The sequence below is a fragment of the Myotis lucifugus genome, unplaced genomic scaffold (genome assembly GCF_000147115.1).
Source record: "Myotis lucifugus unplaced genomic scaffold, Myoluc2.0 scaffold_381, whole genome shotgun sequence".
NCBI lineage: Eukaryota > Metazoa > Chordata > Mammalia > Chiroptera > Vespertilionidae > Myotis > Myotis lucifugus.
This window is the reverse complement of record NW_005871429.1, coordinates 28,872-56,669: the sequence shown is the minus strand read 5'-3', so window position 1 is coordinate 56,669 and position 27,798 is coordinate 28,872. Positions and strand designations below refer to the sequence as shown.

The following is a 27,798-nucleotide window of genomic DNA, read 5'->3' as shown; positions in this document are numbered from 1 at the left end:
CAAGCCATTAAAGGGCTTGGGACAAAGGCACTCATGATGACTTACGTTTTAACAGGATCACTCCAGCTGCTGGGCAAGAATAGACAGAAGGGGGTCAAGGGACTACCCTTTCATACTAGCTGTGTGACCCTAAACCATACTCCATTTTTGTGATTCTTAGTAGTATGGCACCTTTCCACGGGGAGCCAGAGGATTGTATGCGAACAGGTTCTAAAATTAGAGCGCTTCAAATGACCTGAAAACGTGGCGCTGCTGACACACCTGTCGCTGAATCACCGCAAATCAGAGGTAATCAGGTCTTTCCAGTCAGGCTGTCAGGTCATGAGAACAAAAAACACTCTTTCGTGAATATTCTCTGCTGATCCCTTTAGTACCCTGCTGATCCCTGAATTTTCCCTTCCTGCTTGAAAAAGGATGAAAAGCTGTTACTCATCAACAGAGCTGGCAACCAGAGTAGCTTTTGTTGTTGGGAAAGTTGGAAACTTTGGGGAAGGAAACAATTCTAATTTTCTATTTATCATAGGTCATTTGAATTGTTTTTTAGCATGCAAGGAGTCCAAAAGATTTCTTTTGTTTTTAATTCACCTTAACCTCTTCCCATTCACCTTGTGCTTCATAGGTACTTATCCTAATGAATTTAATGTGGGTTTTTTTTGTTTGTTTGTTTTATGTCTGTATAGGATCTTGCAAAGTGGGGATGTTTGTTTTCTAAATGTGTATCTTTCTAATGCTCTGTTTTATTTTGCTTTTTTTTCTAAGACTGTTTATAAGATCCATCCATGTTTCTATGCGTACGTCTAATACTTTGTTTCTGAATGCTCCATGCTGCGTGCACACAATAACTTTACTTAAATGCTCCCTTTGTGATAGACACTCAGGATGTCCCTACTCTCTAACACCAAAAATGTTGCTGCAATGAGCATCCTTATAACGCCGTATAATTTATCTGGGGGATGTATACTTATACTTAGAAGGGAATTGCTGGATTATAGGTTTGCATGTACAGAATTTGAGGAAACAGTGCCAGATTCCTCTCCACAACCCGTCTTTCTCTTTCTCCCGCCAGAAGAGTTCGAAGGCTCCTTATCGTTATGTCCCACCAGCACTCAGCTTTATGCAGCCTTTCCCTTTTCTCATCTCATAGGTGCAAAGTGCGATCTTGTCCTTTTGAGTTGTATTTTTTTCTTTACTAATGATTTTAAGGATCTCATGCATACAGATACAGCCGCTGCTTATATCTTCGCTCATTTTCTATTGGCGTTGCTATCTGTGTTGTTGCCTTTGACTTGTAGAAGTGATTTTATAATATAGATAATCACTCTGTCACATATAGACTTTGCAGATATCTTCTCATTGGTCACCTATTAATGTTGCCTTTGTTATCCTTTGATCAAGAAAAATTTCTTAATTTTGATGTAATCATATAAATACATTCTTTGACTGTTTTATGCTTGTCGACTTTTGTGTAAGAAGCCCCTCCCAACCCCTAGGTCACAGCTATATCTTCAATTCATCTAGAGCCCACCTTGCATGTGGTGTTAGTGATCCAGCCTCTACTGTTATTTAATGAGCCTTTCCTCCCCCCCGCCCCCAATAATATCTCCAAAAAGCCCATGCTTTCCTGCATTGAATTGTGGTACCCTTTTTCTCATATGGTGTCCATGGATATACTGGTCCGTCTCTAGGGCTCTGTTCTGTTCCATGAATCTGTCAGCTTTTGCTCCATATTTTTTATTGTTCTGTTTTTATTACAGTGATTTAGTAATATGTCCTCATGACCAGCACAGCAAGTGCCCTGTTTCTGGTCTTCGTATTTAAGTTTACTTAGCTCTCCTGGAATAAATGATTTGTTTCATATAATTATTTTCCCATATAACATTTGGAATAAGTTTATCAGGTTCTTCCAAAATTATATTTTTGAGGATTTTTTTAAAATTGGGATTACATTGAATTTATAAATTATTTAAGAGTGGCTTGACATCTTTTTTGATATTAACATATTTCCTCCAAGAGCATGTAATGTGTGTCTCTCTTTTTTTTCCCACCTCAACTTTTAAAAATAATTTTTGCTTTATTTGGAAAAGACTTAAAACTAGCAGAAGAGTTCTCAGATTAGTACAAAGAGCTTCTGTGTATTCCTCACCGAGACTCACCAATGTTAGCATTTTGCCATATTTGCTTTATTACTCCCTTTCCACATTTCTGTGCTTCTTTTTCTTGACCCATTTGAGTTAGTTGCAGACATCATGCTCCTTCATCCCTAAATACTTCATCTGCTCATTTGTAAGTTCTTTATTAGAACTTTAAGGTTTTCACTATAAAGGTCTAGAAGGATATTCTTGGTTAAGTTAATTTCTAAACACTTCATAATTTTGTTGCCATTTGGAATCGTGTCTCAGAGGGTACATGCCAAAATCCTAAGCCTGTGCCAAGGTTAAGTTTCAAGCAAAAGACGATTAATAAGTCCTCAATATTTCTGAACCTTATATATAAATTTATGGTAAACATCTCATGATTCCAGTATAAGTTTATTTCACCATTAGATCAGCTTTTCTTCCTGCTGTTAAGAGTCAAAATTTAAACAGCTGGCGTGAAGAATGAGAGAGCCATCTTCAGCATCATAACTATAGTCGTCAGCATGATTTAAATATAAGATATGCAAGATTATAGTTCTCTTCCTCTGTGGATCAGGCTCTACTCTGGGTATAAATCTAACCTGCGTGTATACTAGTATCTCACAAAATATTGAATAGTTCAACAGGTAGTTCTTCAGCAATCGTAAGTGTTAGGGTGTCGAGCAATTGATTCTCATGGCCATCTTTTGGCCATCTCTCAAGTATCTCTATATGGTTGGGTTGTTTTTTCCTAATTGTGAAAATTATACATTTTCATGATAGAAGTTTGCAAAATATAGAGAAGCAAATCTTTACTCTTGCCTTTTAGCACCAATCCCCATTTAAACATTGTTTTTTTCTCTCTCTCTGATCCCCTCCCCCCCTTTTTTTGTGGTGGGAGGACATGTTTGTGGAAGAGGAGAATGCATTTAAAATTGGGCTACATAATTTGTATCACCCCTCCTTTTTCAGGGTTAGGCCATCAACTCTTGTTTGACTTGCTTTGAGTGATCCTCTGGAAAAAACACACACAAAACAATAAGAAAGATACCATTAGTTTATAGGAGTTGGGTAATAGCTTGCTAATTACTCCCAACAGGCTATGCCATTGTGCATAAAGGATCCAGGCTCATTGTGACAGTATGGACCCGTCATGACACAAATGCCAACAAACCACAGACTATGGTAGGGGAGGAGATGGGGAGGAGAAATCTGTTTGGTATCACTTTGCTTCAGTTCAGTTAGTGCCTTCCTTCTTTAGACCACATTTGCTTTCATTTTTCAGGAAAAGAGTGTAGAGGAAATAGTTGAATTTATTTATTTTTTTGACTCTGAAATAAACCCAACAATTGTCTTGTTTCCCTGACCACGTTTGCTAGTGTGATGAGTGCTGAGGGAGAGTGGTGATAGAGGACAGCGGCAGAACTCCAAATTAGTATTTCCATCAGCTGGTAGCTTCAGTATCAAACTGCCCTCCCCTCTGCACTCTCCAGCCTTCACCTTGTTATGTTTCGTTCATTTTGCAGGAACACCTGTCACTTTCCAAAATGCACTTGTCTGCCTGCCCCTCCCCTCAAGGGAAAAGCTCTTCAGGGGCAGGAATCTTCCTTTTATTCCCTGATGGCTCTTAAGCACCGTGAGCTGTGCTGGCACATAGTGTGCCCTCCACAGATAGATCCATAAAACAAATCAACCGTGAAAGAGGCTGCACTATGATCCAGAGAAGGGAAATCTAAGGGAGGGGTAGGAAAGAACGTTCTCGTAGCCTCCTTGAAATACATGGGTTCAATAAGCTAGCAGAATCCTCATTTCCACATTGACCCTGTAAGCATAACTGTCAACCCAGCCACAGGCCTCATTTCTCTACATCTGTTTTAGCTGCTCAGCCTATGGTTTCTGAAAGTGGTATGTGTGCGAGTGTATGTTGCTGACAAGCACGTGGTGGGAGTAGGGCCCAGGAGAAGAATCAGTGCTGACGTTTTGGCCCTGGGTTCTAGGCCCAGCACACACTGCATTGTTCTGATGAGGTGATTCTCTTCGGATAAATGATGTGCCCCATCAGCAGAAAAAGTCGCAATGGATGTGCCGAGTTGTGCCGAACTCCCTAGCCTCATGCCCATGTCCTCCCCCTTTCTAGTTTATTCTTTCCTCCCGTTCCCAGCAGTGCAGAAACCTTTTGGCTTTTCTGTCATTTCTGGATCTGGTTCAGGATTGTCATGATGAACAGTCATGCCGTGTGTACCCGGTCCCTTTACTACAAAGCAAGGCCTCAAGTCATCAGTTGCACTGTATAGGGCACTAAAAAAAATAAGGCTGCCATAAATACACCATAATGCTATCCCGTATAGACGATTATTGGACTGCTTTAATTTCTTACTCTATGGCTGGACACTTGTTACCCAACAGTTCCCCCCCAACAAATCTTAAACTCTGCTGCCTGGCCCTTAACTCTGATCCAAATCTACCATATATTCAAATTACTTCCCTGTCTCCACTTTTTACTCTAATTAGATGGATCTCTTTTTCTTTCCTACAACAATAATGATAGCAATAAGTATATTATGAATTATAATTATGAGTATTTCTTTTTTCCATTTTTCTGGGTTTCATTCAAAAATGGATAAAAAATAATAAGACAAATATCCATGTACCCAACACTCAAGATCTATAAAACTGAGTTGGTTTCTGTATTCAACCTCCCTTTCCCCTTTTGTAGACTCTCTGGTTCAAATGACTTAAAAAAAAAATAAAAAAGATTCCCTTTTATTTACATATGACAACAATACCATGATTGTCACCTAAAAAAGGGAGCAGTCATTAATGCAATCAAGAATCTAGTTAATGTTCCAAATTTCCCCATTCATCTCAATTTTTAAAAACAATTTATTTGTTTGAATTGGCATCCAAGAAATGTGCACACCTTGCATTTAGTTTATGTGTTTCTTAAGCTTGTGTTTAAGTGTTTATGTGTTTCTTAGCTTTTAATTGATAAGTTTCCTTTCCTTCCTTTTTAATTTGAATGTTTTGATTACAAAACATTTGTTGAAGAAACTGGGCTTTTCTTTCCCACATTCTGGAATTTTTTAAGTGACTTTTGACAAAGCTTTATTGACCTATGGTGCGTTAACTCACTTTTTCATCTATCGATCAGTATAGGAGGTTCCAAGTTATTCAGCTTCCATACATAGAAAGGATGTGCTGACCCACGTAGCTTGGTCTGGCTCAGAGGTCATTTCGGAGGAGTCTTCCAAAAGGCCCTAGGGTGTTAGGAATGAGATCAACAGCAGACCATCTCTATTTAAAAACATGTTGCCTCTGAAGAAATTTTATAACTGTTATTTGGCAAGGCAGTCTCTGCTCCCTTGTGTTAGGGCAGAGAGCTGAGAAGCGAGTGAGTTGTCTGGTTTTCTTCTTTCAGACAGCGTTTGTTGCTTTAAGGATTGCAGGGCTCAGTGCCAGAACCTCCTTGGGATATTATTGTCTTACAGTTAGATCTGCTTATCAGGAAACAGAATCCCTGGAGGGTCAGGTAAGAGGAGAATGAGTTTACATTAAAACCAGACTTTTGTTAGTGCTTGTTGGGGTCCTGTATAATTCAGCAGCTAGCTGGACTGTTGAGCATAATACTGATACATACGCTTTTAAGCCCATAATTTGTATTAACTGTCCTTTTTGCTGCCTCTATGTATATGTTGTTCAGTCATCATAATATTTGGACCACTCTAGACATGAAGAGAATCAGTTTCTTTTTTTTTTTTTAGTCTTGTTGCCTTGACCTGTTAGTCAAATATGATAGTTCTGCAGGGTAGTGACTCAATATTAAAGTAAAAAGAATAAAAATTGTTGAAGTGTGAACCTATGCTTGGATTTACTTATTTACAAATTAAAATATTATTATTATTCACAATAAAAGTATTAACCAGGGGTGATTTACTGGTATATTATTCTTCCTTGCAGTGATCGGTTAATAATAAAAATAGGCACTTCTTATGTATACCCAAGCACGGGTAGCAACAACACACACATGAGATAATATGTTTGAGAAGCAATCTGTAGATGTAATTGTGTTGTATTATAAAGCTGTGCCTGCAGAGAACTGCCAGTGTCTGGGTGAGGCTAGAGCTTAAGGTGTGTGGTAGGTGGAGAGTGTTCAGGAATGAGGCAGGGACCAGGTCATGATGAGCTTTGCACAATCTGCGAAGGTTGTGAGATTTTGTACGTAAGAAGAGACCCTAGTCGCAGTGTGGAACAGAGGGAGATGAGCCTGGTAGCTAACTTACCACCTAGGAAGCTGTCACAGGAGTCCCAAAGAAAAGATGTCTAGAGTCTCAAGTAGAACACTGCCAATCTCAAATTTGTAATTTCCAAGCCCCGAAGAATAATTTTTAAAAGACCAGTGCACTCAAGGGATTTAACAGCAGTGCCACTAGTTTTCCTAGAAGTACGGGATAATGTTTTTAGAAGAGTAAATCGATTAAGTTCATATCCCTCTTCTATCCCTGGGAGGCATTTGGCAAAGGTTTTCTTGGACCCGAATGCAGGGATCCCACTTGCAAACTGCGGCCAAATCCTCGTGGGTCTGTTGTGAATGCGCAGCTCATTTAGGGCTTTGGGTGGAGGGGGATGCCAATTGCTTTGTCCTTGTGTCCAGTAACCACAGGTTACTTTACTCCCCCTTCCTCTCAAGAAGACAATGGCAGTTTTGAGCAGTTGGCCCCACCCGGAAGTTGCTGCCGCATCTGTACTATTTTATGTTATAATCGGTCTGGGTGGTGATGACAGTCCTCCTCCCCCTCCTCCTCTTCCTCCTCTTCCGTTGTCATCAGACCTTTCTCGTAACCAACCTTTACTGAGTGCTTATTGTTTGCCAGGAACTGTATTAAATGTTTCACTGACATTATCTAACTTAATCCTCATAACTGCCCATGAAGTAAATTACTGTCATTTTCTTCAGTTTATAGATGAAGAAAGGAAGGTTCAGAGGGTGTAAGTAACTTGCCCAAGGTCACTTAGCTTGAGAAAAGGCAGACAGCAACTGTACTTAATTCTCTCTGACTTTATAGAGTCTGAGCTCTTCACTGCAATGAATATAGTTATTACTTAATATAACTTAATAGCAAATATGATTTCTTTTTTTAAGTTTGTCCTTTGTGTATTCCTGCCCAGTGAAAGTCCATGTAATCAAACACTGTATTTTTTAATATTTTTTTTATTTTATTGTTTTTTTACAGAGAAGAAGGGAGAGGGATAGAGAGTTAGAAACATCGATCAGCTGCCTCCTGTACACTCCCCACTGGGGATGTGCCCGCAACCAAGGTACATGCCCTTGACCAGAATTGAACCTGGGACCCCTCAGTCCGCAGGCCGATGCTCTATCCACTAAGCCAAACCGGTTAGGGCAAAACACTGTATTATCTTCCCCCTATTCCCAGCTTATAGCTAGTATAAAACACAAGTGTAGAACATTTTTTAAAATATGAAGTATAGGAAAACTTCACGGGTGAGGGAGAGGGGTAGAATAGATAAGCTATTTAGATTTCTAGCTTTTTTCCAAGGCAAAATATTTATGTATGCCTTCACTGTTTTGCTTGAAGTATAGCAATTTCTGAAACAGAGATACTCATTTTAAAAAATTGATATAATTCACATAACATAAACGTTACCCTTTTAAAGTATATGAGACCCTATACAGCTCTGTGGGAAAGAGTAGCATGATCACTGGGAATGTGAATACATATTTTTATATATAACTTAAAGTAGTTCAGTGTGTTAAATCATTCATTCTGCAATGTTTATGGAGGGCCTTCTACTAGTATGTACCAGGCAGTGCATTAGGTGCTTGATATACATCAGTGAATAAATTAGGCAAAAAGAATCCCTGCCCTGTAGGGCATACAGGGGATAAGGACTAATCTTACAGGCTTCAGAGAGGAGGTATCATTTGAATTGGATCTTAACAGATCATAGAAGTTTATCCAGATGATGACTTATGTGTACATTTTAAAGGTTTTTTTTTTATTGATTTTTAGAGAGGAAGAGGGAAGGAGAGAGAGAGAGAAACATTGATGTGAGAGGGGAACATGGATCGGCTGCCTCCTGCAGGAGATGGAGCCTGCAACCTGGGCATGTGCTCTGACCGGAATCAAACCAGCAACCTTTGGGTGCACAGGGTGATGCCCAACCAACTGAGCCACACTGGCCAGGGAGACATATGTGTATTTGATGGAAGAGTGAGGTGTTCAGCTATTCTAGTCAAAACATCCAACATCTATATTCATTCTCTCTCTCTCTCTCTCTCTCTCTCTCTCTTTCATAAACAAATAACTACAAAATCTCAATCACTTATCACAACAATCATTTTCTTTCATTTCTATAGGTTTGGTTGATCTAGTCTGGGCCAGGCAGAACTTATAGGCTTCCATTCTGGTTAAGTCTTTTCCCCTTGCCTTCAGACTAGGGGTGCAGACTGAAGGGGCAGTGGCCCTTCTTATGGTAGGTTATGGGAACACAAGGGGACAGGCTAAACCATAAAATGTGGTTTAAAACTCCTGCTCATGTCATCTCCACTGACACTTCATTTCTCAAGTCACATGGCCAAGTCCAACAAAAATGTTTCAGGGAAGTTCACTCTGCCCACAATGGAAGGCACTACATAATTATACGGCAAAGGGTATAGATACATAATTATATTACAAGAAGGTGAAGATTTTGAATAGCAATTTGATCTACAGAGTGTATATTATAAGCACAAGAAGTAGCTGAACCTCACATGAACACAATATGAATGGACATGGGTATAGGAATGACTAAAAATTGTTAGGGGATGTCAAAGATGTTAGACGACTGGGGAAGATTTGTGAATTGTGGCAATTTACTGATTCTTGGTTTATTTTAATTCAAAATTGAAGTCCCCCTAGCAAGACTAAGAAAAAAGGAGAGATAACACAAATTTCCATATATATTATTCTAGATCATGCAGATACTAAAGGGTTAATAAAGGACTATTGTGAACAACTTTATGCCAGAAAGTTTAAGCTTGGGTTAAATGGACAAGTTTCTTGAAAAATACAACTTATCAAAACTGAGGCAAGAAGAAATGGAAAATTTGAATAGCCCTATATACCTGATATCCACATAGATTTATTATTGTCTTTACATCATACTGTCACCCCTTCTCTTCTGTCAGAGATTTTTTTTATATCAGGTGAACCACTCTGTTGTTGAATTTAGGTTTGGACATCCTGATTTAGGACATTAAATCCTTCTCATGACACTATCCAAGGAATCTGCCATTCAGTGGGTTTGCTGTGTCTTCACATAACTCTCTGGTTCATTTGAATAGTAACTGGAGGATTCTGTATGTACATTTTCCTTTCCTTCCACGTTCCTTTTCTAGTTTCTATAAGTGACAAGTTTTAGTTTGTGCCATTTGTTTGTATAAAGCTACTGGTCCCTGTTTTCCAGGTGTTTGGATGTTGGTGCCCTTTAAAATGATCTAAATCATCCCCCCTACCCCCCACCCCCCACCCCGATTTTTCTCAGTTTTTTTGTTGTTGTTCCCTAGTTTTCTGAATTGCTTTCTTGATTCTTCTAAAATACCCAGAATACTTTAATACTGTAAGATAGGCCAAAGTTTAGGGAAACTCATGTCTTTTTAAATCTTTTTCTTTAGCAGAAAAACTAGTTTGTACTTAAAACAGATAAGGAAAAGAAACAAGATGCCTATCTCGCAGATCTCTGTAACATTTATCTTCACAGCGTGGAACACTGGGTTAGTAAGTGTGCCTGGCCCTTTCTGGAAGCTGTCCTCAACACTGCCTGTTTTCACATGTCTGCTGTGCTCCTTGCTATAAGCAGCCTCACCCTAAAGTTTCATTTTAGTTTCATCTTAATCTGCACTTCTGCAACTGCTATCGGATGTATTATCTGGGCATTTATTACATATACAGCATAAAAGGAGCTGTTAATTTTAATGTGCCACTAAGCTACTTAGCTCAGACATGTCCAATGTATTTACCAGTACTTATGACTCAGTGATTCTTAAATTCCCTCCCATATTTGAGATTCAAGAAATCTCATTCAAATTTAAGAAATGTGAATTCGAGAGGATACTTAAGTAATTCTTAGGTTGATCCATTTGAAAAATTTTTTTAATGTACATTTCCTCAGATTTGGTAGGTCTTGGGACCTTCCTCCACTAGTGCAGTCTTCCCAAGAAACTCACAAAATTAATGTAGAGATTTATAAGCAAAATTTTAAAATGTAGCTTGAAAACGTCAGCTCAATGTGGGGGTGGGAGGTCAGTGGAATCCTAAAGTTGGTTAAAACAGCTATCCCATAAGAGCTGATCCTGAAACTTCCTTAATTTAAATGTCTATGTATTTGGGTGTTTTAGACAAGAGTTGTTCAGCTTAAATCCTGAAAAGGACTGAAGGACCCTTCCATGATTGACAGAAACTCTGATGTATATCTTGTTCTATCTGCTGACGTTACTGCCTTCCAACTTGAGATGTTTGAAAAAAGCAAAATATAATATAAATTGTAAGAGAGTTTCTGAGAGCAGATTCCTTTCTTTTACTCCCATGTTTCTCTAATCATCCCACCTAAGTCAGAACAGGCTTTCCATTTTTCTTCCAGTCCTACATTCCACTGCCTGTTTAGCCAAAGCACATGTGAGTCAGCGCTGCTGTCATCAGGAGAGTATATGAGCAGGCAGAAGAGCCTGAAGGAGGACATATGGCCCCAGGCCACACTCCTCAGCCTCATGGGGGGGAGGAAGGGCAGGGTCCACTTTTCCTCCTCACCCGGCGCTAGTTCTCTGAGTGATCACCTGTCAGTGACCGCTGACCTTCTGTCCAAAATGAACTCCAGCAACATAAACCAGAGAAGGAAATGCTGTTTTTCTAGCCTTTCCCATTTCCTTCCTGAAAGAGATTTAGACTTCATTTTCTGACACCTCTTATCCTTTCACACAAAAGAAAGAGACTGTTCTTTTTAGCCTTGTATTGCCAACAAATAAGAAAACTATGCTGTTGCTTTTGAGTTTAAATAGTCTTATTGCTAAGACTTGTAATTTAAAAAAAGAATTCCACCCAGCTGGTGTGGCTCAGTGGTTGAGCATCGACCTATGAACCAGGAAGTCATGGCTGATTCCCGGTCAGGGCACATGCCTGGGTTGCGGGCTCGATCTCCAGTGGCGGGGCATGTAAGAGGCAGCCAATCAATGATTATCTCTCATCACTGATGTTTCTATCTCTCTATCTCTCTCCCTTCTTCTCTGAAATCAATTTAAAATATATATATATTTTTAAAAAATGGATTCCCATTCCCAAAAGATAATGTTTTCTGGAGATTTTAATTTCAAGACATGGAAGTTTCCAGATGCCCATGAATGCATATTCCTCTGAAGGAGCCAATACTTCGGTCCCCACAAGGAGCACCCTCTCCCCCTGCCCTCCTCAGGTAGGCAGAGGGGCGCTGTGCTGCTCCCGCACCCTCTGTAGCAGCAAACAAGGAGAAACCACAGTCCATCGTCTTCCGGCTAAGGAAACCCCTTCAGATATTTTCTTCTGGAAGTCTAGAATTTAGACTTATGCTATGGATTGGGCAACATTAGAATGTTTGAAAGAATATAGTAAATTTTCAAAACTCTCGCACTTTTGTGCCCTACTTTTCTACAAGAAAAATAGATTGCTCAGAATTTCACAATAAGAATTTAAGTCTGGGTCCTATGCACCCAATTCATCAAAAGTGGGGCTGATTTGGGGCCTGGTGGGGGTAGAGGCATCAATATCTTTCTAAATATCTTTAAAGCCTTCAAAATTTGTATCTCTAGCTCTTACCTCTCACCTAGATTTAGAATGATAGATTTAGGGACTAATTTTGTGGTTTTCTAGGTTCTCCCCATGTTTTTCATGCATAGTTCTCATAAATCCTAAAAATCCCTTTAGGCATGTGTCCCTCAGGGGCCCAGCAGAATGTAGAAGGCACACCAAAATTGGGTAATTTGAGGAGCTCTTACTTACAATGGAATGGGCAGGTTTAGGAAAAATGGCGAAGAGCCATACTGTGCCCCATGGTTAGCAGGAGAGCCACCCAGGCCTGAGGGGCAGGGAGCTAACTCAACAGAAGGAGCTATTTTGTGGGGTCCTTCTGATGTAGCTGTGGCCTTTAGTAGGACTGTGCAGCCAATTGACAGCCCGGCAGGGAGGCAACCAGGGGAACACACAACCCAAACTCACTGTCCTCGACCTTCAGATCTCCTGCTGGTGTCACCCACCGGCTGAACCCATTGGCGCCTGGATGCAGTTCTTACGGGTCAGCCTCATGGAGCGCAGAGCAGGGTGAAGGGTGGAGGGCAGACCTGGGAGGGGAAGTGGAAGACACAGCACATGCTTATCGTCCAGGCCTCAGTCTGTCCCAGGTTCAGATCTTTTCTCAAAAGCCTGAACTGGAAATGAATTATGTTGTTTAATATCAGTATTTATCAAAGTAAATGTTTATAGTTTGTGATCTCAGAAGATTTTTTTAGTAAAGCATGTCCAGACTTGTAGATATGCTGCTTATTAAAATTACTGAAGTTTCCCAGGCCTTCTTTCACACACTCTCACATGTTATGACGTGCATTTTTAAAGATCTTTTTATTGTGGTAAATATATATAACATAGAATTTACCATTTTCCCATTTTAAGGGCACATTTCTGTGGCATTCAGTACACTCACATTGTTGTGCAACTATCACCACCATCCATCTTTTTTTCTTTTTTAATATATCGTTATTGATTTCAGAGAGGAAAGGAGAAGGGAGAGAGAGATAGAAACATCAATAATGAGAGAGAATCATTGATTGGCTGCCTCTTGTATGTCCCCCACTAGGGATCAAGCCCGAAACCCAGGCATGTGCCCCTGACCAGAATCGAACCCAGGACCCTTCAGTCCGCAGGTTGACGCTCTATCCACTGAGCCAAACCAGCTAGGGCACCACCATCCATCTTAAGAACTTTTTCATCTTCTCAAACTGAAACCCATTCCCCCCTCCCACATCCTCTGGTAACCACCATTCTACTTTTTGTTTCTCTGAGCTTGACTACTCTTGATATCTCATGTTAGTGAAGATATACAGTATTTGTCTTTTTTGTGACTTAGCTTAATGTCCTCAAAGTTCATTAATATTGTAGCATGTATCAGATTGTCCTTCCTTTTAAACGCTGAATAATATTCCATTGTAGACACACACCACATTTTGTGTATAATATTCCATTGTCTGTATGCACCACATCTTGTTTATCCATTCATCTGTCAAAGGTTGCATGACCCACGTTTTTAAATGTGATTTTATTTCTGCATATGAATGCATTCACTCTCACGGTTTTACCTTTTACATGTCCAGCCTGATGTTTCACAAATCTGCAGGATGATGTAAGAGCACAGCTGCAGGAGCTGAGACATGAAAGGTGAGGGGCCAGAGCAGGCGAGGTGGGCATCATTTGGAGGAAGTGGAGAGTGGGGAGCATTTAAATGTGTGGAAAGAGGAGAACCCACCATGGATAAAAGAAACAGCATGAAAACAAAGGAACAAGTTCTGGACAGAAAGAGCTGTATGGGAGCGGAGAGTATTTTGCTTGGATCGGCCTGAACCAAGAGGACTACTTATGAATAAGTGGGGTGAGATAGTTAAACATTTTTAAAGTTTTACCTAAAAAAAACTATACTGTGCCAGACAAGTTTAGAAAAGCTGGATTAAAAAAGATTCTTGGCACGATTATCTCAGTCTTTCATATACTGGCATGTTTTCTGTCCCTCCAAGACAATATGCTTGATAGCCTTCCTCAAGTCAGTCTCGCTCTCTGTCTCTCTCAATTAAGCCTGAGAATCTCTAAAGTTAGAGGACAATGGTCAGGTCATCTGCAGGGTTTTATTTTTTCTTGCAGATTTGAGGTTGATACTTTGGGATAGGAGTCCAGTTGCTTGGGACAAAAGAGAAGTCTCTAAATGCTCTTGTCAGCCACCAACAGGATTAGAGAATAAATATTTAAAGAATTCTGGGCTAAATGTCATCAGTTGATTAGCCTATCCCGTAGAACCATATTTTTAGCTTGCATGGGAATTTGATTGCATTTGGCTTGATAAACATTGTTGAATATGTGAAAATAGGAAGACCTTGTAAATTCCTAAGCAACCGATAAAAATCGACAGTTTAAAAGATTAACCGGTTCACTGACAGATTAGTGGGGAGAAAAGAATTATGTCCTTGGCCAAGAAGAGAGGAAAATGGTACTTCCAAAAAACAAAACAAAAACCTCTATAAACAAATAATAAGCTCCAGTTAAGATAAATATGTTGACGTACTGGGAGAAATATCTGTGGTTTATTTTTAAATGCATCAGAAATAAAATAAAAAATACTTTAAATGCATCAAAAATAGCATGGGTTGATAAATGGATAAAGAGATAGATGATAAGTGATCAAGGAGCGCAGTAAGATATTGGTAGAATCTAAGAGGTGGGTGTAAATTTTTTTTTAACTTCATTATTTGAAACTTTTCATAATAAAATGTCAGAGAACCAAAGAGGAAAATGGAAGTCTAAAAGATTTTGAAGGAGGAATCATTGAGATTGGGAGAAATATCTGTGGTTTAACCGGTTTGGCTCAGTGGATAGAGCGTCGGCCTGGGGACTCAAGGGTCCTGGGTTCGATTCCGGTCAAGGGCATGTGCCTTGGTTGCGGGCACGTCCCCAGTGGGGGGCGTGCAGGAGGCAGCTGATCAATGTTTCTCTCTCATTGATGTTTCTGGCTCTCTGTCCCTCTCCCTTCCTCTCTGTAAAAAATCAATGAAATATATTTTAAAAAAAAAAAAAAAAAAAAAAAAAAAAAAAAAAAAAGAGAAGCAGTGTTTATAGTAAGAAGAACATGGGCATTGGAATCAAGCAGGCCTGAGGTCTGGATCTGGCTTCGCTATTCTCTAGAGCAGCGGTTCTCAACCTGTGGGTCGCGACCCCTTTGGGGGGGCGTCAAACGACCCTTTCACAGGGGTCACCTAAAACCATAGGAAAACACATATATAATTACATAGTGTTTTTGTGATGAATCACTATGCTTTAATTATGTTCAATTTGTAACAATGAAAATACATCCTGCATATCAGATATTTACATTACGATTCATAACAGTAGCAACATTACAGTTATGAAGTAGCAACGAAAATCATTTTATGGTTGGGGGTCACCACAACATGAGGAACTGTATTAAAGGGTCGCGGCATGAGGAAGGTTGAGAACCTATGCTCTAGAGTGTTAAGTATGTTGCTTAGTGGTGGCACTGGGATTTGAACCCATGCAGCCTGGCTCTAGTGCTTTGGTCTCTCTCTACTTGCAGTGCTGCAGTCTCCTTGTCCGTGTCTGGCATGTGATAAATTCTCAAATGATAGCCGTCGCCATTCATTAGTGTACCGTCTGTGGGCTGCAGAGGGTGAATGAAGTCTAAGATTTTAATGTTTGATCTGGAAGATTTAGATGCAAACTGGAAGAGAAGAGACGGTTTAGTGTTAGATAAGTGGAAGTAGAGATTTTTATATAAACAGTCTCATGTATTCTCCTAAAGTTCAGTAAATCATTTGCTCACCAAATATTTGAGTGTTGTATGTGCTGAGTACTGCTCTAGACCAGTGAACAAAACCGACAAAAATCTCTTTCCTTATAGAGACTTACATGCAACAGGGGCCTGGAGAATTAAGGATTTGTATATCCCCAATGCGGAATGAGTGCAGCAGTGGGACTGCAGGCATTCACAGCAGGAGAAGGTGTTTCCCCAGCAGACTTCAGATGCCCCTGACGCCACGCCACGAAGGCAGTCATTTCCTCTGCTTTCTCTCAAGCCCATCTGTGCTCTGATTTCCTCTGCAGTTCTTTTGCCTTCCATCTGGAATTGGTGGAACAACTTATATAAGCTATTTATGATTGTTTGAAAACTATATGTTCAGGCTTCTAAAATGGGCCAGATAGGAACAGTGATGGTTGCTTTTCATAGCGTATTCTATGAGCAGAGAAGACAGAGAAAATTCATGAAACTCCACATAAAACAGAGGACACTGAGGTCTCCTTTCCTGTCTCATGCATGAATCCTGTAATTTAGCCAGGCTCTGACTTCAGCGCCCTTCCAGGGCGTGTATCCCTCGGCAATTATGCACTCATTCCAATAGGGTCGGAGGTCAGTCAGTAAAAGTATTTATTGAGCCAGACCCTCCTCCTCTGCTTCTGAGTCATTTTCGGGTAGAGCAAAGACGTTCTCAGGGAGAAGCTTAACTCTTTCAGATGACAAAGGTCACCCCTCAGTGTGATGGGTAGCTCTCTCAGTCATCCTCAGGGCTTACACTTATTCTTTACTTGGTATTATAGATAACGAGGTATGTATCTAGTCAGATAGTGAGATGGAATTTGTAGTGAGAAAATGTAGCAGAAGGAAAATAATATCCACCTTGTCCCAATTTTGGGGAGTTGTTTTAATAACGTATAGATGGCTAAGAGGCTTGCAAAATACTATGTTTGTTTTAGAAAAAAAACATATTTATGACACACCCTTCTGTGGAAATCTGACATCTGGCAGCTTTAGCTCCTTGGAAGACGGCCAGAAACTAAGCACAGGGCCTCAGAGCACATAAAAAATAACTGTTGAAAAACCCGAGCGGGAACACATGTATTTTACCATCACAGGAGAGTTTGTTAGCCTCTCATTTTGAGCTTGTTTACTTTTTATTTATCTGGGAACTTTGAACAATTTTGGCGGTGATGTGTGGTCCCCCTGCCCGGGAGATTATAAACAACCATCTAGGAAGAGGTTGGGAAAGTTGACAGAGAAGATAAACTGATAGCAGAGGGAAGGCTGACATCAAAAGAGAAAGACTTAGAAGCTATACAGCACTGGTATGATGTGTTACAACACAGTATAGTAATGTATGGTCTTCATAATGCACTTGTATCCATCAGCCAAAGAATTAAGCCATGTGCAGTGTCTTTTGAAGACGGCCGAGAGATACATCGTGTGTCCTTTTAAACATGGTCCAAGTTTTGACATGTTGAAATGGTAAATTCTGTAGCGTTTATAAACTTGAAACAGCACACTGTCTAGTGATGCCATATCAGTGACACAGATTTGAGCTTGTAGCTGGTTATGGCAATGATGTGTAGTAATCATTGCTAACATTTACAGAGTGTCTACTGTACCAGCCCTGTCCTAGACTTTGGAGACAGGCAGATCTGGGTTCCCAATTCCATCTCTGACTTACTGTGTGACTTTGGACAAATGACATCACCTCTTTGAGCCTGTGTCCTCACATGTGAAGTTGGGGACCAATAATATATGACACCGTATCCATGCAAGGAAGCTACGCAAGGTTGGGACATAGGTGTCTTTGAACCAAAAACACATTCTTGAGCTGGTGTAGTGTACAAAGTTTTGTCTGGAGGTGCCATCTACATAGCCCGTCTTTGTTCTTTTTTACGAATTTTCACTTTTTCAGTATGTTTGAAACCTCAGTCACTGTCTGCTGCTATTTACTCTACGTTATTTATTTATTTATTTATTTATTCATTCATTCATTCATTCATTCATTCATTTATTTATTTATTTTGCAGACACATTCTCAGTAGGTAGGAGTCGAATGCCTTTGGTCTGAATTCTGGCCCTGCTGCTGTGAACTAACTCTGGGAGCTTGGACAAATTAGTTTTCTAACTTGCCGAGCCTCAGTATCCTAATTTTAAGATGGTTATGGGAAGTCAATGAAATGCCACATGTAAAATCCCCATGTAAATAACGCATTTTAAAAAAATACTCTGTAGCTTCGTACTTGAAAAATGTTAATTTCCTTATTGCCCTCTGCAGGCATATTGAAAAGTCTGTATTTCCCAACTTGTATCTTTTCTATCACAGGTATAGGTCACATTTTTTCCCCCCAGTTCCAGAATGACTTTGAGAATCAAATGAAAAATGTCCAAGGGAAATGTATGAGGAAATAATTATTTTATAAGAAATAAATGAGACTACTTTGATAATTTTAAGTATAAACTTTTTATTTGCTTAGCTTTGACTTTATTATAGGTATCTTTATATCTTAAGCTATATCATTCTCAAGATATCTATCTATATTACAGTGTCTTAAATACTTATGCTTTCCCATTTCTTTTGACCTTTCTGTCCAGGTGATAAACATGGAGGCTGGATCAGTGGTTCGAGCCATCTTTGACTTCTGCCCGAGTGTGTCAGAAGAACTGCCCCTCTTTGTGGGGGATGTTATTGAGGTGTTGGCAGTGGTGGATGAATTTTGGCTTCTAGGAAAGAAAGAGGATGTTACAGGTAAGAGGCACCTACCTCCCGTTTTCCATGCATCTGGTTTCCTTTCTTTTGTTTTTTTACAATATAAGTTACCACTAATTTCTTTCATTAATTAGCTTAGGGAAGGATGGCAGTCTCCCCCCCCCCCCCCCCCCACACACACACTATGCGTCTATGTTAAATGCCATCCTAACTTACATATGTTTATGTAACTCTGGGTTGGAGTATGTTATTCAGTCCTTAGAGCAGACCCTGTTGACACTTAGCCCACATTTGCTAGATGATCGGTTATTTCCCAGTAGAAATGATATCTCAGCTGAGACAAAATGAGGAGTAGGAGTTAGCAAGGCAAAGAGGATAGGCAGAGAGAATTGCTTGTTCAAAGGCCCTGGAAGGAGAGAGAACACGGAGGGACTGAGAAAAGTTGAGTATGGCATGAAGTGTGAATGGTGGAGGAGGGGGATAGTGCTTGGGAGATGAGCAGAAGTTAGATCATGGAGGACAGACTATGCCATGGTAAGGAGTCACAGAAATGAGAAACCATTCATGTGCTTTAAGGTATTCATCAGATTTTTAGAAAGCTCTCAGCTGCCAATTGAAAGATGGTAGGAAGGGGCAAAACCAAAGGCAGGGAGGCGGGATGGGGGGTTGGTGCAGTAAGCTAGGCGAGAGATGCTGATGGCTTGGCCCAGCGTGGGGGGTCTGGGGGTAAGTGGACAGGTACCAGAGACATTTAGAAGGTGGAATCAATTAAACCTTCTGATGCTTTCCAACTGACAGGCTCTGTCTCTCGTCTACCTCTACCTATTAAAACCTACCCATCTTTAGACTCAAATGCTATCTTTTTCATAAAATTTTTCATATTCTTCCTGACCCATTCTCTCCCTTCTCTGAAATCACATAGTAATTTGTGTACCTGTATCGTGACATTGGATTTTAGAATTGAATTTTTGTTTATGTCTGAACTAGATCTTGTCTGAATTAGATTTTCAGATCTCTGATGGCCGAGACTGTCTTACTCCTCCTCCCCTCTGCAGTGCTCCTGCCATAAGTGACATCCAGTAAATATTCATTGGCTGGAATTGCATTTTCTCACTGAGTTTTTAATTGGTAATGGGCTCAGAAAAACAATTTTTGTCCTGGTACATAGGCATAAAATTTTTTTTCAAAATGTTTGCTTTTATTTTCAGGACAGTTCCCCAGTAGTTTTGTGGAAATTGTGACCATTCCCAGCCTAAAAGAAGGAGAGAGGCTGTTTGTCTGTATCTGTGAATTCACATCCCAAGAACCGAACAGTCTTCCCCTCTATCGAGGTAAGTTGATCAAGAGTAGACTGTTTAAAATTAGATCAGTGGAGCCCTGGCTGGTTTGGCTCAGTGGATAGAGCATCAGCCTGCAGACTGAGGGGTCCCTGGTTCAATTCCGGCCAAAGGCACATGCCCGGGTTGCGGGCCCGATCCCCAGTGGGGGGCGTGCAGGAGGCAGCTGATCAATGGTTCTCTCTCATCATTGATGTTTCTGTCTCTCTTTCCCTCTCCCTTCCTCTCTGAAATCAATAAAGAAATATATTTTTTTAAAAATTAGATCAGTAGAGTTGGTCTACTTTGACAAATAGATCTTTTTTGGACTTTTTACAAGTGGCTAACTTCTGGAAGGTCTTCAGCAATACTAAGACAGTGCTGATAATGCCAGTGCCTTCTGTTTTAGCAGCATTTTATAATTTCCACAGTATTTTCTCACAACTTCATTCTCATTTGATCCTCAACACAGACCTGGGAGGTTGCAAAATGGGTATTATTAACTGCATTTAATAATGATGAAAATGAGATTCAAACAGTGTTACCTGCAGATGAGAAGTTTTGGCCTCAGAATGTGAAGTCCTTTCAGTGGATTACAAGTCCAGCATTGTTTTTCCACTGCCCCATGCTATGGCCACACTTGACTACATATATCTTCTTTCTCATAGAAACCGATATGGTTTTGCTAACCACATTATTATTTATTAATGCATAATAGTAGGGCAGCAGACGTGGTATGGAAATTAAGAGGCAGATGTAAAATAGGCCCGTTTACTACTGTACATTGGGTAACGTTATTAAAGTTCTCATCAGAACCAGTTTAAAATGGATAGTCAGAGCCAGGTCTCAGATGATATTCCGAGTGTTCCCCACTTTTGTACTCTAATACAGCGGTCGCCTACCTTTCGGACCTCACAGACCACAGTGGTCCGGGGACCCCTGCTCTAATAGACCTGTGACCTTCTAAAGATGGACTGTTAACTGTTTCAACAAGTATACTTGATGTAGCCCGTGCATTTCTGCATAAGCACAGACACGTATATCAATGCAATTCTGTGATGATTCAGAAAACGGTCTCAAAATGGTAAAATTTATTTGGAGTTATATTTAAACTCAGCAACAAGTCTGTCTCTTAGAAGGATCTATGCAGCCAGGGCCACTGACTCTACCAAAAAATAAAGAGAGGGAGGAAAAAAGAGAGCCCCCTGCCCCCCCCCCCCACACATACAAAGGTATGTTATTAATATTGTTACTTGCTCTTTGGAGTATGGCTTAAATTTTTAAACCCTGTGTAAGAGAGAGAGAGAGAGAGAGAGAGAGAGAGAGAGAGAGAGAGAGAGGGAGAGAGAGAAAAGGTAGGGAGAGGGAGAAACCTCACAAACCTCCTTAACCCTTGGTCAGTAAGAAGAAAGGAATATTGCATTTCGATCTTAATCTCAAAACCAAATTTGAAAATTTCTTACACTTCACTTTACACTGAGACTCTGCCTGCGTTCTGTGTACTTCCTTGCTAAGCAGTGTTGGGAAGGCAGGCAGAATAGATCAAGGTGTGATGGCAGGGAACCTTATTTGTCCCTACTCACCTCCCACTGGAGGGCGGTGACCCATGTCAGGCCAGTCAGAGGGTGTGGAGACAGGGCCACCTTCATGCCCCCTGACTGGGGATCGGGAGGAAACCCCCAACCCAGGTATGTGCCCTTGACTGGGAATCAAAACCAAGACTCTGGTGCAGAGTCCAATGTTCTAACCGCTTGTAGTTATCAGGACCAGGGCAAAGATGAGCTATTTTTATTATTCTTTTTTTTAAAAATATTTTTTTTGGTTTCATAGAGGAACAGAAAGATAGAAACATTAATGATGAGAGAGAATCATTGATCAGGTGCCTCCTCCACATCTCTTACTGGGGTTCGAGCCCAAAACCCGCGGGCATGTGCCATGACAGGGAATTGAACCAGGACTTCCTGGTTCATAGGTCGATGCTCAGCCACTGAGCCACAATGGCTGGGCTATGTTTATTATTCTTAACCTGGGATTCCTAGAGTTCACAGAGGTGCTTTGGGGGACCTTGTTTCCCAATAATTAGCTGGAGTTTTGTGTGTATGTACATTTTTCCGGGGAGATTCTAACTAGAACCCCAGAGATTCTTCCAGCAGATGTCACCCTTTCTCCTTTTCCCAAAGCTATCTTATTGTTTTGGACTGTTCCTTGTATTCGGAGTTATATTTAAACTCAGCAACAAGTCTATCTCTTAGAAGGATCAATGCAGCCAGGGCCACTGACTATACCAAAAAATAAAGAGAGGGAGGAAAAAAAGAAAGCCCCCTGCCCCCCCCTGCCCCCCCCCCCCCACACACACACATACAAATGAGAGTATTACAAAGAAAAGAAGAAAAAAATTAGTGGGAGGTGAATATCACTAATCATTGCCCTACATAACACAATGCTTATTCCTTGCCTATACAGTGGGGCCTTGATTTACGAGTTTAATTCGTTCCGTGACAGAGCTCGTAACTCAAATTACTCATATGTCAAATCAAAAAGTGAATGAGTGAGACACGTGATGCTGGGCTGATGTTGTGGCGTTCACTGTGACGTTCGCTGCGCCAACTAGCGGTGGGGTATCTGAAGCTGGCTCGTAACCCGAATTTTAGCTCGCAACTCAAAGCAAAAAATTGGCCGAGAGATGGCTCGTATCTCGAAAAACTCATTAGTCGGGACACTCGTAAGTCAAGGCCCCACTGTAACTTTGTTTCTAGGCCACTTCCTCATCCCTCAAAAAGGACCAATAAAAAATAAACTGAACAACTTATTTACAAATATTTATCAGTCGGATCTGTGATGTGAGATATCAGGATTAAGGTTCTGATATCGCTCATATGTAAACCTAAGTAAAATATATGGTTAATCTGCATAAAGCACATAGTGCCCTGGGCATTAGGATTCAATGAGGTATCCAATACTCAGAGTCAGATTACTTGTATTCAGATTCTAAGAAGACTTGCATTCATTCTTATTTATTCCTGATGCAGTTCTTGTTTAAATAAAACAATCCAACCAGAAGAAACAAGCAGTGTGGCCTCTAGGATTAATTGTGCATGAGTGAAAGGCTCAGGCTAAGGGTCACCACACTTCTTATTTTTCTGTTCTCGACATCTGGCCACTGTACTCCAGGAGTTCCTCATGTTTGTCTAGAAATGACCACTAGGTAGCCTGCATTCCTAAGGGGTCACCTAGGATGCCAGGGGAATAGCTGCATGGGTCTTTCAGATGAAAATGAGAGACTCATGCTAAAATTTAGCAAACAGGATTATAAAATAAGGGTGTTGAACAATGATCTCTAAAGTGCTTTTCAGGAAGCTAAATGGTGATTTTTTTAAAAATCACCTTTATTATACAGAAATAACCAACAGAATGACAGTCTATCTATATATATAAAGCCTAAGTGACTGTTAGGACTGGTCAACCGAACGACCAGTTGACTGGTCACTATGATGCACACTGACCACCAGGGGGCAGATGCTCAATACAGGAGCTGTCCCTGGTGGTCCGTGTGCTCCCATAGCCAACCTCCCTCGGTCCCTCCCCCCATGGCCGGCTGGCCAACCTCCCAAGGTCCCTCCCCCCGGCTGGCTGGCCCTGATCGCTGGCCAGGCCAAGGGACCCCACCTGTGCACAAATTTGTGCACCAAGCCTCTAGTCAGGTAATAAAGCTTAGTAAGATCGTCACCCAGCTGAAAATAGGAAAACAAGGCTTATTATAAGAGTTTCATGGAGATCTGGCAAAACAAGGAAAATATTATAATTCTACAGCTTTAAGAAGTCCAGTTCATTTCAAAGCCAGTAGAGTAGGAGGTATGGCATGCTTTTATTCTTATTCACCAGCAGGCCTATTCACCAAAAGGCCTATTGTGTCTGAACAGTAGCTGTGTCCAGCGAGCTCCCTTGTGGCCCTGATGGAATGGCCTTAGAGCTGGTGAGGGGAAATCGCTTGTAGTTATCAGGACCGTAAGCTCTGACCAGTGGGCATTGAATCATAAATTAAAGGAATATAGAAATATAGGACCAAGACCTTATTTTTCAGGAATACAGTATCAAATCAGTGAAAATGTATGGGGTGCCTACCACTAAGTACAAAATTTTACATTAGAGGCTGTATAGTATATAAAAATCTAAGTGTCAAAATTAGTAATATGGATCATTTACTATGATCATTTACATAAGATGAACGTGGTCTTCTAGGTTCTTTAGAGTGGCATGCTAAGGTTTCAGATGAAGAGGCTTATATAGGAGACAATGAGAGTCCCATCGTGTGAAATAGGGTCTCATAGGTGACATATATTGGATAGCTGGGGGTGGGAGCAGGGGATATTATGAGTGGATAGGAATGCCAAGTTACATTGAGGTGAAACATGTAACTTAGTAACTAAACCTCTTTAGAGAGTATCCAGAGCAAACTTATTTTTTATATATTTCAGGTAGTAAGAATAGGATTATTAGAGAAGAAGCCTTTGACAGAAGGAAGAAGCCTTCATGCTTCAGGGTAAATGTTTGAGCAGGGAAAGGATATGATAAAATTGATATAGTTATAATCTTGGGCATGAATCACTTGGTAGACTGGAAGAGACAGTGTCTAAGGGCAAGATTTATAAGAGTGAGATAACGTGAGTTGGACGAAGGTGGAAGGAAAGAGCAAGTAATGAATGGAATAAATATTCTAAAGGAAGAAATTAGAGGAGAAAGGAAGTTAGCAGAATGGAGCTTGTTTTGGAGGGAAGATATAGTTCATTTATTTGATAGTTAGAATTGAAGAATCACTAGCAAATGGACAACAAGAGCTTTGCTTACATGGGTCTATTTATATTTTACCATATTAGCTATAAAAACTGAGAAATTTTAAAATGTTTATTCATTTTTTAAAAGCCATGACATACTAATATAAATAGTATATTTTTAGCAAAAATAACTAGTTTTCTAAGCAATGAACATTTAATTCTTACAATGTTGTTTTATATTTTTGCAGATCTCTTTAATGTTTAATTTAATAAAAGAAAGCTGGATTCTCAGATTTGTATCTGTTTTCATGTTGTTTTGAGTGAAGTATATGAAGACAATATGATAGTTTTGACCTTCTCAGACCCTCTGAAAGGAACTTGGGGACCCCCTTGCCCCAGATCCCATGGACCACACTTTGAAAATCACTGTTTTACAGGAATTTTCAGTATATTGTCATTAAATTGTCAAAATTCACTAAGTTGTCAAAAGTGTTCTTTGCTTAAAACTCTAGGTGTATATTTTCTTGAATTTGGTAAATGTTGAAAATGATGGTTTACAGTATTAGTTATAGTAATGCTAGAGGCCCGGTGCACAACATTCATGCACTGTGGTGTGAGGTCCCCCTCAGCCCGGCCTGCACCCTCTCGCAGGGACCCCTCGGGGGATGTCGCCTACTGGCTTAGGCCCGATTTCCCCTGGGGATCGGGCCTAAGCCGACAGTCAGATATCCCTCTTGCAGTTCGGGGCTCTCGCAGTCTGAAGCTTTTGCAGTCCGGGACCCCTCGCTCCTTACCACCAGCCTACAGTGGAGGCAGAAAAGGCTCCCGCCACTGCCTCTGCGCTTGCCAGCCATGAGTCCAGCTTCTGGCTGATCGGTGCTCCCCCTGTAGGAGCACACTGACCACCAGGGGGCAGCTCCTGTGGTGAGCGTCTGCCCCCTGGTGGTCAGTGAGTGTCATAGCGACTGGTAGGTCTGCCGTTTGGTCAATTTGCATATTAGGGTTTTATTATATAGGATTCTTCTGGGGTGATGACTGGGGCCATTATCTTTGCTTCTCTTTTTTAGGTGACCTCGTAATTCTCGATGGCGCTCCCACTGCCGGCTGGCTGCAAGGCCGAAGCTGCTGGGGTGCCCGGGGCTTCTTCCCGTCCTCGTGTGTCCGGGAGCTCTGCCTGTCCTCACAAAGCCGGCAGTGGCACTCGCAGAGCGCCCTGCTGCAGATTCCCGACTATTCAATGGGACAGGCCCGGGCGCTAATGGGGCTCTCTGCCCAGCTGGATGAGGAGCTGGACTTCAGAGAAGGGGATGTGATTACCATTATCGGAGTTCCTGAACCAGGCTGGTTTGAAGGGGAACTAGAGGGTCGAAGAGGCATTTTCCCCGAAGGTTTTGTAGAACTTTTGGGGCCCCTGAGGACTGTGGATGAGTCGGTGAGGTCTGGAAATCATGATGACTGCATGGAAAATGGTGAAGTAGACACCCCTACAGGAGAAGAGGAGAGAGGGCCGGACGAGGAGGACGAGCAGCCAGGGACCTACGGAATCGCCCTCTACAGGTTCCAAGCCCTGGAGCCGAATGAGTTGGATTTTGAGGTGGGCGATAAGATCCGAATTCTGGGGACCCTGGAAGATGGCTGGCTGGAAGGATCACTGAAGGGCAGGACAGGCATCTTTCCTTACCGGTTTGTAAATTTATGTCCTAAAACAAAGGTGGAGGAAACTGTGGCCCTGCCACAGGAAAGCAGCCTTAGCAGGGTCCCTGAAACGTCTTTGGATTGCTCAGAGAACTCCTTAGAACTGGGAGAAAAAGGACATGAATCTCATGAGTATGAAGAAGAGAAGTCCAACTGTATTATTTCTGAAACATCTGCTTCTCCCCCAGATCATCTGACCTCTGAATATGAAGTAAACACAATCTCTCATTGGGATGAGGGCACCTCCAGGGGGCTGCCGAGAAGCCCAGGCACCGGGCATGGACAGCCTCTTGCCAAAGACTCTGCCACAAAGGATTCCTCAGAGGTCGTCAATGGTGTTTCCTCCCAACCTCATGTACCTTTCCACCCCCAACTGCAGAAAAACCAGTATTATTCTAGAGCAGGAGGGAGCCAGCCGAGCTCAGGGCAGTTCTCTGACCCCTTTCCTCTAGAAGCAAGGACTAGAGACTATTCCAGCCTCCCTTCCAGGAAAACATCCTCCCAGCCGAAAACCCTTACGCAGCGAGCGTCTCCTTTTCCTGAAAGCTCTTCTCTTTCAGCCTCTAGGGTGGTCAGGCCTAGCCAGTTGAGCCCTCAACTCCAGGGCAAGGCAAGGTGTTCCAAAAAGTACCACACACTCAAAGAAAAAAATGCTGCCCACTTTTGTTCAGAGATGAAGCCTGGTCTGCAAGACATGGCGCCCGCTGTGGAAGCATTGGCCCTTCCACAGGGAGACGGCAACGTTGACCTGGATTCGAAGTTGACACAACAGCTGATAGAGTTTGAGAAGAGCTTGTCAGGCACTGAACCGGATAAAGTTTTGCGCCACTTTTCAATCATGGACTTCAGCTCCGAGAAGGATATTGTCCGAGGTTCCTCAAAGCTAATCACCCAGCAGGAGCTGCCTGGGAGGAGAAAGGCCCTAAGGCCACCGCCACCCCGTCCAGCACCCACTTCTCCCCATTTGCTGGTGGACCAGAACCTGAAACCCGAGCCACCCTTGGCAGTGCGGCCCTCTCGCCCAGCTCCCCTGCCTCCCTCAGCGCAGCAGAAAACGAATGCGGTACCCCCCAAACTCCTAACCTGTAACCGTCCTACCTGTGAGACCCTAGAGAAGGAGGCCCCTGAGAATATCGAAAAGCCTTTGGACCAAACTTCCCAGTGTCCATTAGTATTGGTGAGAATTCAGGAAATGGAACAGGACTTGGATATGTATAGCAGGGCTCACGAAGAGCTACACTTAATGCTGGAGAAGCAAGAGGAATCCTTAAGGGCAGAGACCCTGGAGAATCTAGCATTCTACGAGAGCAACATTGAAAATTTGAATATGGAACTCCAGCAACTTAGAGGTAAGTGATGAGGAAATAATATATACTTATTTCTTGACATAAGTCCAAGTAGTAGCCTACCCATATTTTTTAGGGATATGTTACCATCTTGGATTGACAAAGAATGATTTGCTTTTTCATTACCTAATTTCTTCTCTCACAATTAGACTGCTCTGTCTTGATGTATCTCAGTGATTCCCAAAGTGGGCTCTACCGCCCCCTGGTGGGCGCTGCACCAATCCAAGGGGGCGGTGATGGCCACAG

The 27,798-nt window shown here is 41.5% G+C and overlaps 1 protein-coding gene across 1 annotated transcript; it reads left to right on the top strand.

Moving 5' to 3' along the window:
- LOC102432577 (dynamin-binding protein) lies at positions 1 to 27,798 on the top strand (the record flags this gene model as incomplete). The annotated part of the gene is made up of 6 exons (XM_006101739.3): positions 1 to 288; positions 13,504 to 13,778; positions 18,309 to 18,462; positions 19,632 to 19,754; positions 25,579 to 27,555; positions 27,702 to 27,798. Coding segments are annotated over exons 3-6 (2,342 nt in total), but the record flags the coding sequence as incomplete, so codon positions are not given.